Genomic DNA, 15,452 nt, shown 5'->3' with positions numbered 1-15,452 from the left:
CACTCTGAGAGGCTCTTTTTATACCCAATCATGTTGCCAACTGACCTAATAAGTTGCAAATTGGTCCTCCAGCTGTTCCTTACATGTACATTTAACTTTTCCGGCCTCTTATTGCTACCTGTCCCAACTTTTTTGGAATGTGTAGCTCTCATGAAATCCAAAATGAGCCAATATTTGGCATGACATTTCAAAATGTCTCACTTTCAACATTTGATATGTTATCTATATTCTATTGTGAATAAAATACAAGTTTATGAGATTTGTAATTTATTGCATTCTTTTTTTATTCACAATTTGTACAGTGTCCCAACTTTTTTGGAATCAGGTTTGTAGATAGATAGATAGAATGACAGATGGACAGACAGATAGACAGACAGATAGACAGACAATTCCATAAAATCCTCTTCCTGTCATCCCAATTCAATGTGAGACTAATTCCAACTCCAAATTTGAGCAATAGCAATAGTGATGCTTGCCTTAGAAACACAACTAATTATCATAGTCTCTAGGTACATCATATTCTTAAATATTTAATCCGGGCGTACACACATAAATGTGGCACTAATGATAGATGCCTGATGCAGGGTTTGTGTGTGAATGCATTGTTATGGATCCTCACCGCAGTCAGCTAGTCCTGAATCATTTATGCTCCTTCATGAACTCATAGTGAGATGTCTTTTTACAGTCCAATTCAAGCTGGCAGTGAGATGGGTGACCCCAGGCTGACCCCTGGCAGATATCTCTGCCTTCTGTACATTCCTGCAGGGCTCCAGTCGCCATCGGCTGTCACTAAGCCAAATCAGTCAGGCCTTGACAGCTGCTGTCCGATGACTTCATTATGTTCCTATCTGGCTCGTGTTTGCCATGACACATCTATTGACACCCACCTCCCTTTTTCGCCCACCCACCACAATCGATAGCAGTGATAAGACAGACGGAGACGATGACAAATGGACTTTGAGAGGGAGATGATATGGATGCATCCAGATGTCCGCCCACTCCCCTGTTACCGTCAAACATGTCTGGAGATGCCACCCTGCGCTGTCGCATGGATGCACAGCATTACTTTGACAGTGACTGCAGCACCTGAATGCAGTCAGAACGGTCATGCGTGTTTCACTGTCACAGATGTGCAATTATTGCATCATGCTGTATTCATGTCAAAACCGATTGCAAAGGGCCAGGAAAACACCCTGGGGTGCCAAACTGCAAACTTAATGCATTAAAAGTAAATGAATGTGGGCAAATATGTGTCCAGCATTCAAATTAAATAAGCAATAAACTTTAGACTGAGATACAAATTGGAAAGTATTACTATTATTAAGAATAAATCTTGTGAAAAAAAAATTATAAAAAAAATAATGACAAGTGCACATTATAACACGCAATTGCAAGTTTATCTCACAATTCTGACTATATCATGCAATTCTGACTTTATAACACGCAATTCTGACTTTATAACACGCAATTCTGACTTTATAACACGCAATTCTGACTATAACTCGCAATTCTGACTTTATAACTCGCAATTCTGACTTTATAACTCGCAATTCTGACTATAACTCGCAATTCTGACTATAACTCGCAATTCTGACTATAACTCGCAATTCTGACTTTATAACTCGCAATTCTGACTTTATAACTCGCAATTCTGACTTTATAACTCGCAATTCTGACTTTATAACTCGCAATTCTCACTATAACTCGCAATTCTGACTATAACTCGCAATTCTGACTTTATAACTCGCAATTCTGACTTTATAACACGCAATTCTGACTTTATAACACGCAATTCTGACTATAACTCGCAATTCTGACTTTATAACTCGCAATTCTGACTTTATAACTCGCAATTCTGACTATAACTCGCAATTCTGACTTTATAACTCGCAATTCTGACTATAACTCGCAATTCTGACTATAACTCGCAATTCTGACTTTATAACTCGCAATTCTGACTTTATAACTCGCAATTCTGACTATAACTCGCAATTCTGACTATATAACACGCAATTCTGACTTTATAACTCGCAATTCTGACTTTATAACTCGCAATTCTGACTTTATAACACGCAATTCTGACTTTATAACTCGCAATTCTGACTTTATAACACGCAATTCTGACTATAACTCGCAATTCTGACTTTATAACTCGCAATTCTGACTTTATAACTCGCAATTCTGACTTTATAACTCGCAATTCTGACTTTATAACTCGCAATTCTGACTTTATAACTCGCAATTCTCACTATAACTCGCAATTCTGACTATAACTCGCAATTCTGACTTTATAACTCGCAATTCTGACTTTTTAACTCGCAATTCTGACTATAACTCGCAATTCTGACTTTATAACTCGCAATTCTGACTTTATAACTCGCAATTCTGACTATAACTCGCAATTCTGACTATAACTCGCAATTCTGACTATAACTCGCAATTCTGACTATAACTCCCAATTCTGACTTTATAACTCGCAATTCTGACTTTATAACTCGCAATTCTGACTTTATAACTGGCAATTCTGACTATAACTCGCAATTCTGACTATATAACACGCAATTCTGACTTTATAACTCGCAATTCTGACTTTATAACTCGCAATTCTGACTTTATAACACGCAATTCTGACTTTATAACACGCAATTCTGACTTTATAACTCGCAATTCTGACTATAACTCACAATTCTGACTATAACTCGCAATTCTGACTATAACTCGCAATTCTGACTAAAACTCGCAATTCTGACTTTATAACTCGCAATTCTGACTATAACTCGCAATTCTGACTTTATAACTCGCAATTCTGACTTTATAACTCGCAATTCTGACTAGAACTCGCAATTCTGACTTTAGAACTCGCAATTCTGACTTTATAACTCGCAATTCTCACTATAACTCGCAATTCTCACTATAACTCGCAATTCTGACTATAACTCGCAATTCTGACTTTATAACTCACAATTCTGACTATAACTCGCAATTCTGACTATAACTCGCAATTCTGACTAAAACTCGCAATTCTGACTTTATAACTCGCAATTCTGACTTTATAACTCGCAATTCTGACTTTATATCTCGCAATTCTGACTAAAACTCGCAATTCTGACTATAACTCGCAATTCTGACTTTATAACTTGCAATTCTGACTATATATAACAATTCTGACTTTATAACACGCAATTCTGACTTTATAACACGCAATTCTGACTTTATAACTCGCAATTCTGACTTTATAACTCGCAATTCTGACTTTATAACTCGCAATTCTGACTATAACTCGCAATTCTGACTATATAACACGCAATTCTGACTTTATAACTCGCAATTCTGACTTTATAACTCGCAATTCTGACTTTATAACACGCAATTCTGACTTTATAACTCGCAATTCTGACTTTATAACGCGCAATTCTGACTTTATAACTCGCAATTCTGACTATAACTCGCAATTCTGACTATAACTCGCAATTCTGACTTTATAACTCGCAATTCTGACTATAACTCGCAATTCTGACTAATATCAAATAATTCTGACTTTATTTCTTGCATTCTAACTTTATATCTCACAATTCTGACTTTATAACTCACAATTCTGACTTTATAACTCACAATTCTGATTTTATAATTCGTAATAGTGAGTTTATATTGCAATTGTGAGATAAAAATTTCATAACGGAAACAAGCTTCCATAGGTAGACATAAGATCTTATTGAATTAAAAGTAAATTAAATGTTGGGTAAAAAAAAAATAAAAAATAGATATAACAGTTTGCGGTTAGATTTTTCTACATATACTTTATCATTTACTAAACACACGTTTGTGAGTTTCTGAAAGTTTTGATAGTTTAATGGTGCTTCTCAGTAGCTTTCGGAGTAATTACATTGACAACCCGTCTAATTATCTACCTGGAACAGCTTCATCTTATTAAGAAGAGCAGGATGTCCTCTCTCTCTCCTCCCTTCTGTCTGCTCAGGACCACAAGTGCTTGAATAAATACTGAGATTTCATCACCTCTGAAGTAGTGAAGGAAAAGCAAAGGCCTTGAGCAAATACTTTGCAGGGTCCAGAATGTTGGTGCATATTTGGTGTGAAGAAAATGTGTTTGTACAAGAGCATTATATCAGTGGCCAGTGAAGATGTCTGCCCAGAGGAAAATTGTATTGCTCTTTCATTCTCAAGAGAGTTATTGGAGTTCTTAGTTTAAGTAATAAGTTTGTCTCTTATAAGTATGTTTCTCCTAAAATTCATTAGGAGACATAAAAACAGATCAAAATGAGTCAATAGTTGACATACACAATGAATATAAAGTTATAAAAATGAATGTGGATTGCAACTTAAATCATTTGATTTTTGTAAATATTTGTTGAGATATTTGGGTTCATGTTGAGACTTTTGAATTTGACAAGTCTGAGCAACTTGCTTATTTATATGTTAACATTTCAGTGGAGTATTACATAGTTTAGTCATTCTTTAGACATTTGAAAATGTCCTTATATTGTACTCTTGCTAGGCTCAGCTTATTAGACTGCATGAAGTGCCGAACACATACGTTAACAATGGATGGCGGTTAGAGAGGGAGATGTTCTTAACCCCGTACGGCTCTGGATGGAACATAACTCTGTGTGTTAGCGTGAGGCCGACATACACAATTAACAGACACGTTCCACAAAGGTTATCACTGTCAAACTACGTATTCCAATTAGCAGGCAGGGAATTCAATTCAGATCAAGATTTCTCACACTTGAGCGAAGCGGGTGGGGGACGTTTCCAAGATTAATCGTCTGCCTTGATGCTACATGATTGTGTCACTGCAAATATCACCCCAGCATGGCCAGTTGTTCTGTGTTGCTTTTGTCAATCCAGATTCAAAGGATTTTCTCTTCCTAGCTGCTAATCTGAAATTGGATCACACAAGACTTTTCTCTGCCAGATTTTTTTTTCTTCTTTTTTTTCCAGAGTTGTATTTAAGGCTTTTCACACTATTCTTATCCCTGTCAGGCCACTTTTAACCCTGGGTTAAGTATCGTTTCAAACTGGTCATCTTGAAGGGGGTCAGCACCAGGGTTATTATAATAAAACTAAAACCCTAACAAAAAAACAAACTTCAAAAAAAAAAAAATGTTACTTGAAATAAAATAAACATTAATTGTCACCAACCCGGGAAGAAGCTCATTGTAGTCCCTACCGGACATTTGTTGTAGAATTCTTTACAGAGAAAATATCTCTCTTTGCATTGAACTTTGAGCATCGTAACTTTGCAGATGTTGTTTATGCTCAAACAGCAACATTACACACTAAATAAAATTTAAAAAGTGAAATCATAATCAACCACCCCTTTAAGCTAAATTTCACCCATAAATAAATACCTTTATGTCATTCCAAACCTGCATGACTTTCTTTCTTCCATGAAAAAAAAAAAAAAAAAAAAAAAAAAAAAAATTTTTTTTTTTTTTTATATTTTGGACCCCTTTGACTTTCATTGCATGGACCAAAAAAACAAAAACAAAAAAACACTGCAACACTTTTGAAAATATACTTCTTTTGGTTGCACTTTATTTTACAGTCCGTGCACTTATATGTACTTACTGTGTACTTACCTAAGAAAGTACTGGGATAGTAAGGTAACTACATAAAGTTAGGTTTAGCAGTAGGTTCAGGGTTAGTACCTAGTTATTACCCAGTTATTGCAATTATGATAATAAGTATATAGTATGTACATGGGGAACAGGACTGTAAAATAAAGTGCTACCCTTCTTTTGGAATGCCAGTAAATTATGTAAATAATGACCTTTAAGATAACTAGCCAAACCCTGACACCTTGGTACTTTTCTGTTTTATTCTTGATTTGTACAGAAGAAGTGGAAACAAATGCTGTTTTTGTGCATATTTTTTGTGATATGTTCCGCAAATGGCTCTTGGGATGTGTTTCAGAATCACTTTTATTCTCTGTAATGATGGCATGTATGTTTGCAGCTGTTTGTTTGGCGGCGAGCTCTTTCCAAGAACAACGGATTATGAATGTATTCAGGAGTAAGATCTCCCCTGCTTGTGAACTGACAGAGGTTTGATGTGTCCCATAAAAATAAACCAAGATAAAAAATTAGACACTTAAATATTTTATCCAAAGATGTTAAATAGATTTAACGAGGGTCCCTGCGTGAATAGAGATATTTCACTAACTAAAACAGTTACTTTATTAAAATGTAATGATTAAAATATTCATTTATTTTTATTATTATTGTATTTCTAATTATTATAATTTTAATCATTTATTAATTTAAATTTTAAATTATGTATTAATATCTTCAGTAAAGCTGTAATTGAGCTGTACTAATTAAATGAATAAAAGTTTATAGTCCAAGAAGTCTTCAAGTACTGAAATGAATTTAGGGAATTTAGATCACTAAAACATGAATTACTTTATTAAAATTAAAATATTGAAATATAAATATGCATATTTAAAACATGTAATTATCATATTTTTATTAATTATTATTGTATTGTGTTATTCTTACATAATAATGTGCTTATATCTTCAGTAAATCATTGAGCTGTCTCAGTTAATTGAAAAAAGTTTCTAGTCCAAGAATATTTCCCATGTACAAGGTACTGAAATGATCTGAAACCATGAATCTGCATTTAAAAAAGAATAATACCTTTTATATTGATATGGAGATTATGTAGATTAGCTCAATTTACATAAAAAGAGTCTCTATTAGATTAAAAATATCTGAGCAGAAGGATTTTCATTGTACCATCACTTTCATTAATTTCAATCATTTTCCTCCATTGATTGTCTAATATATGATGTAGCTAAAACAAAACGCAGGCTTTTATCGGAAACCTCATGAAAGGACTAAGCGAATTACTTCCAGCCCTCGAGCCAACCTGAAAAGTGTTAGATTTTAACAGACTCTCTAATCTAATCATTAGTGCAAGGACAAATTAAATTTAACCGCTAAATACTCAAAGTGGGAGGCTGGCTACGGTGTGCGCTCGAATCCAACAGTTTAATTACCGCAACGGGCTTTTTGTAGTTTTCCCATGGGAAGCGTGGGCCGAGGTGAGGCCAGGGAAGCGAGGAAATCTGCTCCTTTGGAAGATGTACTTGTGAGAAGAGGCCAAGTTCATGGTGGTCGAGCTCAAGGCTCCTCTGAGGTCAGCATTTTCCCTTTCAATTAGGCCGGCTGTGTCCGTAATGTATTCAGGGGAGGCGATCTACTCAAGGCCAGTGGGAGCTGAATGCTATAGTGTACTATAGCACTTCTGCTTTTCTGATTACTGTTTATAAGTTAGAACTTTTTATGCTGAAAAGTGAGTGTTGCTTGTGTTAGAAAGTGCCTCTGTTTTCATTTGAGCTACTGATTCATTGAGCACATGAGTGCTGCATGGATCACGTATTGTTGTAGGCCAAAAACCCAGAAAGGAGTTAACATTTTAGCACTTCCGGTTCCAATCGTATTGAAGTCAATGGTTTTTTGAAAGGGTTTTTGGTTAAATGTCTGAAATAAGTTCTGTGGTGAACACTAGCTCAACAAAAACACATCAGTGATTCTTATTTACTTGTCTTGGCTAAATATAACTACAGTGGTTGTCGACATTAAACGTCATCAGGCCGAAAAGGAAAACTCATCTACTCACTAGTTGCTTTCACAGCCTCATCAGAGGCATCCGAAATCGCATACTCTCTTGGTAGGTACTATATTTGAATTTGAACCTATTTTGCGACTGTTAAAAAAGTATGTTCTGTATAGTAGGAATGTGGGATGTATGGACGAAATTTGAATGTACTACATCCGCCATGTTGTTACTGTCACCAGCGTCATTGGATAGTAAAGTGTCTATCGAATGCGCATTGGGAGCTTAAAATGTCATGAGTACTTGATTAAACTCAATAAAAAGAGCAGACTGGACAGAAATGATCATCAAAAATGCTGCCGTTTGCAGCGCACACTTCGTATCAGTTTTGTTGGTATGGATTATGGTTTGGTTATATGTCTAGAGATTTTTCATGCATGCCCAGCTAATCAGAAATTGGGGAACAACTTAAGTGATTTCTCACATAATGCTAACTGTTTTAGCGGATAAGTTAGCTAACTTTGTTAGTTGTACAAATGCAAAGTTCTGTCATGAAACTCTAGATGGCGCAAGCTAATAGGTCCTTAAAGGTGCCGTAGAACATCTTTTCAAAAGATGTAATATAAGTCTAAGGTGTCCCCTGAATGTGTCTGTAATGTTTCAGCTCAAAATACCCCATAGATTTTTTTTTTATTAAATTTTTTAACTGCCTATTTTGGGGCATCATTAACTATGCACCGATTCAGGCTGTTACGTAACAGTCGGTGTTATGTTGAGATTCGCCTGTTTTCCGGAGGTCTTTTAAACAAATGAGATTTACATAAAAAGGAGGAAACAATGGAGTTTGAAACTCAATGTATGTCTTTTCCATGTACTGAACTCTTGTTATTCAACTATGCCGAGGAAAATTCAATTTTTGATTCTAGGGCACCTTTAAAAGCAGAACTAAGTAACTTTTTTACCTTCATAAATAGTTTTCTAAGTCATTACGATGGTTAATTGAATTGTAGTGGTGTGTTTGAGGCGAGCACTAACCCCCTCTGGCATGTCTTCACCAGAAAACAACACTTGCAAGTTGAGCTGCGCCAACCTGACACAATCTGGCCTCATGTTCACGTTCACGCGAGAGTGACAAAATGCTTTATGGTAATTCAAAAACAATGTATATATTATGACTTTATAAGACAATTTCGAAAATTACCCACCTCCATCGAGATTTCTTGTACTGTATTTGCAAAACTACTGCGCTGGTGAGCGTTGTAGTCATTTACGACAGTGTGATTCACTGAAGGAACCTGTAGGGGGAGCTTCGCAAAACTTACTGAGTTCCGCTTTAACTCAACCTGCTCATAATCACATTATTATCTGTTAGACACAGCTGATTGGTTCCTGCTGTATCAGGGCCCGTCCACACGGAGACGTGTCTAGGTGCATACGCAAAAATTTTGTATCGTATAGGCGTTTCGTCCAGACAGATCCGTCGTTTTTGGAGCCTGAAACTGCCAATTTTTGAAACCGGGTACCAGAGTGGATAAATCTGAAAATGACGCCCTTGTGTTTTCGTGTGTACAGCTAATCCATATATTTTGTGAAACGATGATGTCATCATCCCACGTGTCGACCCTAGTCAGACATGCTACGTCACGTAACAACAACAACAATAGTGGACTACATGCTTGTGTTTGTGCTGCAGAACTTACCGGGCCTATTAGTTTTATTAAAATAAAGCTTTATTTCTAAGCTTTACTAAAGTTTGTATACAGCGCGCAAGGTTTATGCGCATGCTCCAAGTCTTATTCTTTGTTTTTAGTGTATCTCTGTGGCAGAATTACAGTGCCACATACTGATCTGGCATGTACAGTACAGTCCAAAAGTTTGGAACCACTAAGATTTGTAATGTTTTTAAAAGAAGTTTCGTCTGCTCACCAAGGCTACATTTATTTAATTAAAAATACAGTAAAAACAGTAATATTGTGAAATATTATTACAATTTAAAATAACTGTTTTCTATTTTAATATATTTCACAAAGTAATTTATTCCTGTGATGGCAAAGCTGAATTTTCAGCATCATTACTCCAGTCTTCAGTGTCACATGATCCTTCAGAAATCGTTCTAATATATATCTGCTGCTCAAGAAACATTTAATGTGTACAATATTTTTTTTCAGGATTATTTGATGAATAGAAAGTTCAAAAGAACAGTGTTTATCTGAAATCTAATCTTTTGTAACATTATAAATGTCTTTACTGCCACTTTTGATTGATTTAATGCATCCTTGCTGAATAAAAGTATTAATTTCTTTAATTTCTTTTCAAAAAAATAAAAATAAAAATTCTTACTGACCCCAAACTTTTGAGCGGTAGTGTATAATGCTACAGAAGCTTTGTATTTCAGATAAATGCTGTTCTTTTGAACTTTCTATTCATCAAGGAATCCTGAAAAAAAAAAGTACACAACTGTTTTCAACATTGAAAATAATCAAATGTTTATTGAGCAGCAAATCAGCATATTAGAATGTTTTCTGAAGGATCATGTGACACTGAAGACTGGAGTAATGATGCTGAAAATTCAGCTTTGCATCACAGGAATAAATTACTTTGTCAAATATATTTAAATAGTACACAGTTATTTTAAATGTAATAATATTTCACAATATTACTGTTTTTTACTGTATTTTTAATTAAATAAATGTAGCCTTGGTGAGCAGACAAAACTTCTTTTAAAAACATTAAAAATCTTAGTGGTTCCAAACTTTTGGACTGTACTGTATACTACATCGTTTTGAGTTGGTTTCAGTGGTTTCGTGTGTACGCAGATATTTCTTGAGACGAGGGGGAAAAAAAAAAGATTGGATAGGGAAACCCTCCACCTTCCCCAGCTCCACCTGTATAGATCTGCTAAAAACAAAGCTTATTTTCTTCAATAACCCATAAGCCAATGGAAAACCTTTTTATTGAGGGTGCTAACTTACGGGTTTGGCCTACAAAAATACCACATCACTGCAGCACTCTATTGCCAGCAGTGTTGCTAGTAGGTACATCCTAAAACATGTGCTGTTGCTTTGTGATGCCTTCACTACTTGTTGTATCTGTTCTCTCAAAGACATTCCAGCCTTATTTTCATGTCTGGCCGCTGTTTATCTCGCCGTACATCATGTAAGAGTGCATAATAATATCCATAGAGGAGAAAATAGATGTGAGATTAGCCTTGAAGAGTAGCGGGCTAATAACAAAACATCCCGAGGCTCTCCACAGGCCGCAAACCATCATTTTTTCATAAAAACATAATGATAAGTGATGCTATTTTGCTGCTACTACTACTGTAAGGATGCAAAGTGCACAAACTATTGTAGATAGCTAATGTGCGTTTTTATATAACACTGACAGTAACAAACCTCAGTGTTCAAGGGAGTGATGAAATTAGCTTAAAATGTGTGCATTTATTTTTTTGGCAGATGCTTTTATCCAAAGCAACTTGCATTGGAGTTTTATCTGTTGAACTAATCGGAAAAATGACCATAGAAGACTCAGTTTACACCAATACCAACTATGTTGTTGGGTACATTATAATACAATGACATTCATGTTTTATAGTTTTCCCACTCCAGATCCCTCCCGAGCGTCATCATCTGTCCACTCTGTTTATCCAGCAGCCCTCTGCTTTTAATTACCAGTGAATATCCAGCGCTCGCTCACGGCGTGTGCCTTCAGTAAAGCCTGGTGGGAGATGTGAGCTAGTGAGATGAAAGACCTGCTGTGTGGCAGCACGTAGAGTCTCCTCCTCGTGGGAGGAGTAAACCCAGTAGGACTTGAGGTCTTTCATAGTGCAGCTAGCCTTCAACTCACCTGCTTTACTATTACATGAGAAGGATGAAAGACAACAGCTAATTGCTCACAGACAGTGCCATCAAAAAAGGCCTTTACGGAGGACAGCTGTCCATACGCTCTTCTCAAGCAGGTTTTTCTGCAGTAAAGAGAGAAGAGGCTCTTTCGTGACGAGTGAGCGCTGTTGTTCTTGACCATCTACCTGAAAGTCACTCAGAGTTCATGGTGATGAAAGTTGTATAGCATATTTCATCAATGTTTCTAGAAGTCTTAAAGAACCCCAGATTTCAAATATTTATTATCAATGTTGAGGAGGCTACTTTATGAGTGGCAAGTTCCTGCATTAATTACAAGCAAGGACACAATAGATATGTTGCATCTTCTTCCTAACCCCCTTCTCCTCCAAAAAAAAATAAATAAATGCTGCTGTTTTTGACTCTCTATAATTTGTATTGTACTAATATATATATATATATATATATATATATATATATATATATATATATATATATATATATATATATATATATATAAATATAAATATATATATATATAAATATATTTTTTTTTTTTTTTTTTTTTTTTTTTCTTAATACATTTTAATAAATCTCTAATATATATACATATATATATATTTTAATTTTAAGCAGAGACATATTAGATATTTTAGATATTTTATAATAGATATTTTCCATCTTCTTCATAATATTTTATTTTTTAAGCAGGAATTTTATGTAAGAGTATTTATTTTTATTTAAAGCAAGGGCATAAACACTGTAGATATTTTGCATCTTTTTCATAATATTTTATTTTTCAAAATATTTTGTTAAATACTGTTGTTTTTGCCTTTTGTTATTTATTTATTTCAAGCAGAGAAATAAACACTATAGATATTTGCATGTTTTGCATAATATATTTTTTTCAAAATATTTAGTGAAAAGCTTTTGACTCCTTATTCTGTTTTGTACTATTATTAATTTATTCATGTATTTATTTATTTATTTATTTATTTAAAGCAGGGATATAACCCCCATAGATATTTTGCATATATAGATTTATTTATATTTATTATTTATTTTGCATATTTTTATCCAAAATATTTAGGTAAATGCTGCTGTTTTTGACTCTGTATATGATGTATGCCATATTCTTTTTTTCTTGTATTTTGTGTAAATTTAATTGCAAATTTAAAGTTGTCACTCTAATTAAGATTTATTTTTTCAAAAAACATCATTGCTTTTGAACCAGAACAATGCGGCTCTAATTAATCATCTTTTGCCCTCTTAAATAGCTTCAGCATAGTTAGCTTATTTTTAACACGGAAGTTTCCTTGTGAATGTGCCAGACTTCAGTTTCATTAGTCCCTGTAGATAAAAAAATAGACGTATAACAAAAAAAAAAAAAATTTGCACTAAAAAGCAGTGCGATTATGATTACAGTTTGCAATATCAAGCAGCATAACAGACTGTTTTTGTACAGGTAAAATAACTGGAACTGGACACTGGAAGCCTTGCACAGTCACGTTAAAGATCGTCCGCTCTTACGTTAAAAATGGAGTGGATAAATGTCACGTTTGATTACTGTTTCAGTTCATTCTGCTGTAAATGTGCACAAAATACAATGTGACATTGAAAGCACTAATGTTTTGTTTTGCTAAAGTCAGTTCAGTACATGAAAAGCTATTTTGAAAACATCTCAACTTCTGTCACGCTACTGAAAACTGTAATTAAATTAGTTGCAACTTTTAGTTTTTACCTGTTTGTTGGGTTTGGTGTTCTGTGACCGGTACAGTAAATGAAATTCTCCGGTTGTGGACGGCTTCATTCTCATTGATCAGCATTTCCAATTTTTGCTTCAGGCTCATGATATGAATCTTTAAGTTCATTTGCAACTCATCATAAAATATTTATTCATGCCTGATTATTTGCATTGCATAAGAAACTGCTTAAACTGCACAAAAACCACCCATGAATAACGAGGAATACTGAACGTTAATAAGGAAATGCAGGCCACATTCATCATGATATTAATCTTATGCACTGCAATGCATATGTAAACGTTTTAAAGAAGCTCTCATGCACATTGCTGTTGAAATAATAATGGACTGATTTATAAGAATCTTCACACTGTAAATATGTAAATCCACAAATAAGATCTCTATCGCATTAAAGGTGTGTTTGCAAGAGCACATTTTGAGTGTGCAATCTCCTATCCTTAAAGGTGCTCTTTTTGTTCACTTTTTATTTTATTATTTTAGTTTTATTTTATTTTGTTTTTTTATTTAATTAATATTTATTATTATGTATTTATTTTATTTGATCTCAACATGGCGAATAAAATAAGAACATTTTATAGTATTGATTATTTTTATATGTAAAACTTTTTTCATTTGCGAAAAAGTCTTTCAAATGTAACCATTTTCAATAATAACCCAGATTCTCATTCTGTCTTTTCCAGTGGGATGCAATCAATGAAATGGACGAGTACTTCAGCCCCATCCACACGTACCAGGTGTGCAACGTTATGAGCCCGAGCCAGAATAACTGGCTCCGGACCAACTGGATCCAGCGAGACGGCGCCCGGCGGATCTACATCGAGATGAAATTCACGCTTCGAGACTGCAACAGCATGCCAGGTGTTCTCGGTACCTGCAAGGAGACCTTTAACCTCTACTACTACGAGACCGACCGTGATGTTGGCACGAGCATCTGGGAGAGTCAGTTTTCCAAAATCGACACCATCGCTGCCGACGAGAGTTTCACTAACGTGGACCTGGGGGTGAGGAGACTGAAGCTCAACACTGAAATCCGTGGCGTCGGGCCGCTGAGCAAACGCGGCTTCTACTTGGCCTTCCAGGATATAGGAGCCTGCATCGCTATCGTGTCCGTCCGAGTCTACTACAAACGCTGCACGGGAATGGCTCGCAACCTGGCCGTCTTCACGGACGTGGTCACGGGGGCTGACTCGTCCTCGCTCGTGGAGGTCAGAGGTCAGTGTGTGGACCACGCCGAGGAGAGAGACACGCCCAAGATGTACTGCAGCGCTGAGGGCGAGTGGCTCGTTCCTATTGGACGATGTGTGTGCAGCGCTGGATTTGAGGAGCACAGAGACAACTGCATTGGTGAGTGACAATATTATGAATGAATTAGTTGCTTTTTCACCATTTTCAAGCACATTTTTATATATATATATATCAGACAACCAGATTTGTACAATTCCAAGCCCATGGTCCAGTCTATCCCTGCATCCGAATATGACTACTTTCTTACTATATCCGGTTGTTAAGTCTGACGTCACGCGGCAGCACTTCCGGGTCCAAACGCTCTATTTCATACCACAAGAAAACAACGAATGGTGCTAATATACACACGTAATACTACAAAAACATATAGAATTATAACCTTTATCTCCATACCAATATTCCAGATGGCCAGACAATGATTCATCTTTTATAAATCGTTAAAATATTAATAACTTTGACACTGTGAGCATGGAGACTGTTGTGTAGACTGTAAGTATTTAAAATGTTTAACTTTTCAAAATGATTGATCTTTAATTTGAATAAATATCGCTCATAAACGGCCGTCGATGGCATTTGCCAGTGAAATGAGTTGAGGCTTGGACCCGGAAACGGCGTTCCTTACGTCACGACTTAACAGGCGGATAGTGAAAATATGTAAGCCAAGTCATAGGGCTATGCAATTAATCATAATTGTTTTTCAATTTCGATTTTGGCTTCCAATGATTATGAAAACAAGATAATCAAGGTAAAATGATTATTGTGCCGCTGCCACATTCAGCGTTGTGTTTTTGTTCCTTAACATCCAAATCAGCCGAATAGGTAAGTGATGTAAAATGGAGTTTACTGTTGCTAAACAGAGGGACGTGTTTGATATTAAACAGTGTAATTAAAAGCAAATTAAGCAACGAAAGAAACACTGTTCCCCAGGTGGCTTTCTGTGTGCGGGCACTAATATGGAGCAGAATGTGGGCTTCGGATTCACTCCTAAACGGTCAAAAAGCCTACACCCAAAAGTGTCAGAATG

General features: G+C 35.6%; 1 protein-coding gene across 1 annotated transcript in view; it reads left to right on the top strand.

The window, feature by feature from the left end:
- Nucleotides 1–15,452, top strand: part of epha8 (eph receptor A8) — a 90,434-nt gene that overhangs the window by 36,291 nt on the left and 38,691 nt on the right. Inside the window, exon 3 of the mRNA XM_067387787.1 lies at nt 13,864–14,527. Coding sequence (XP_067243888.1) covers nt 13,864–14,527 — 664 coding nt within the window. The remainder of the gene's footprint in view (nt 1–13,863; nt 14,528–15,452) is intronic.

This window comes from Chanodichthys erythropterus, chromosome 6 (assembly GCF_024489055.1).
Source record: "Chanodichthys erythropterus isolate Z2021 chromosome 6, ASM2448905v1, whole genome shotgun sequence".
In the NCBI taxonomy this organism is placed as follows: Eukaryota; Metazoa; Chordata; class Actinopteri; order Cypriniformes; family Xenocyprididae; genus Chanodichthys; species Chanodichthys erythropterus.
Note: the sequence above shows the minus strand (reverse complement) of the source record. Positions and strands in the feature narration are given on the sequence as shown.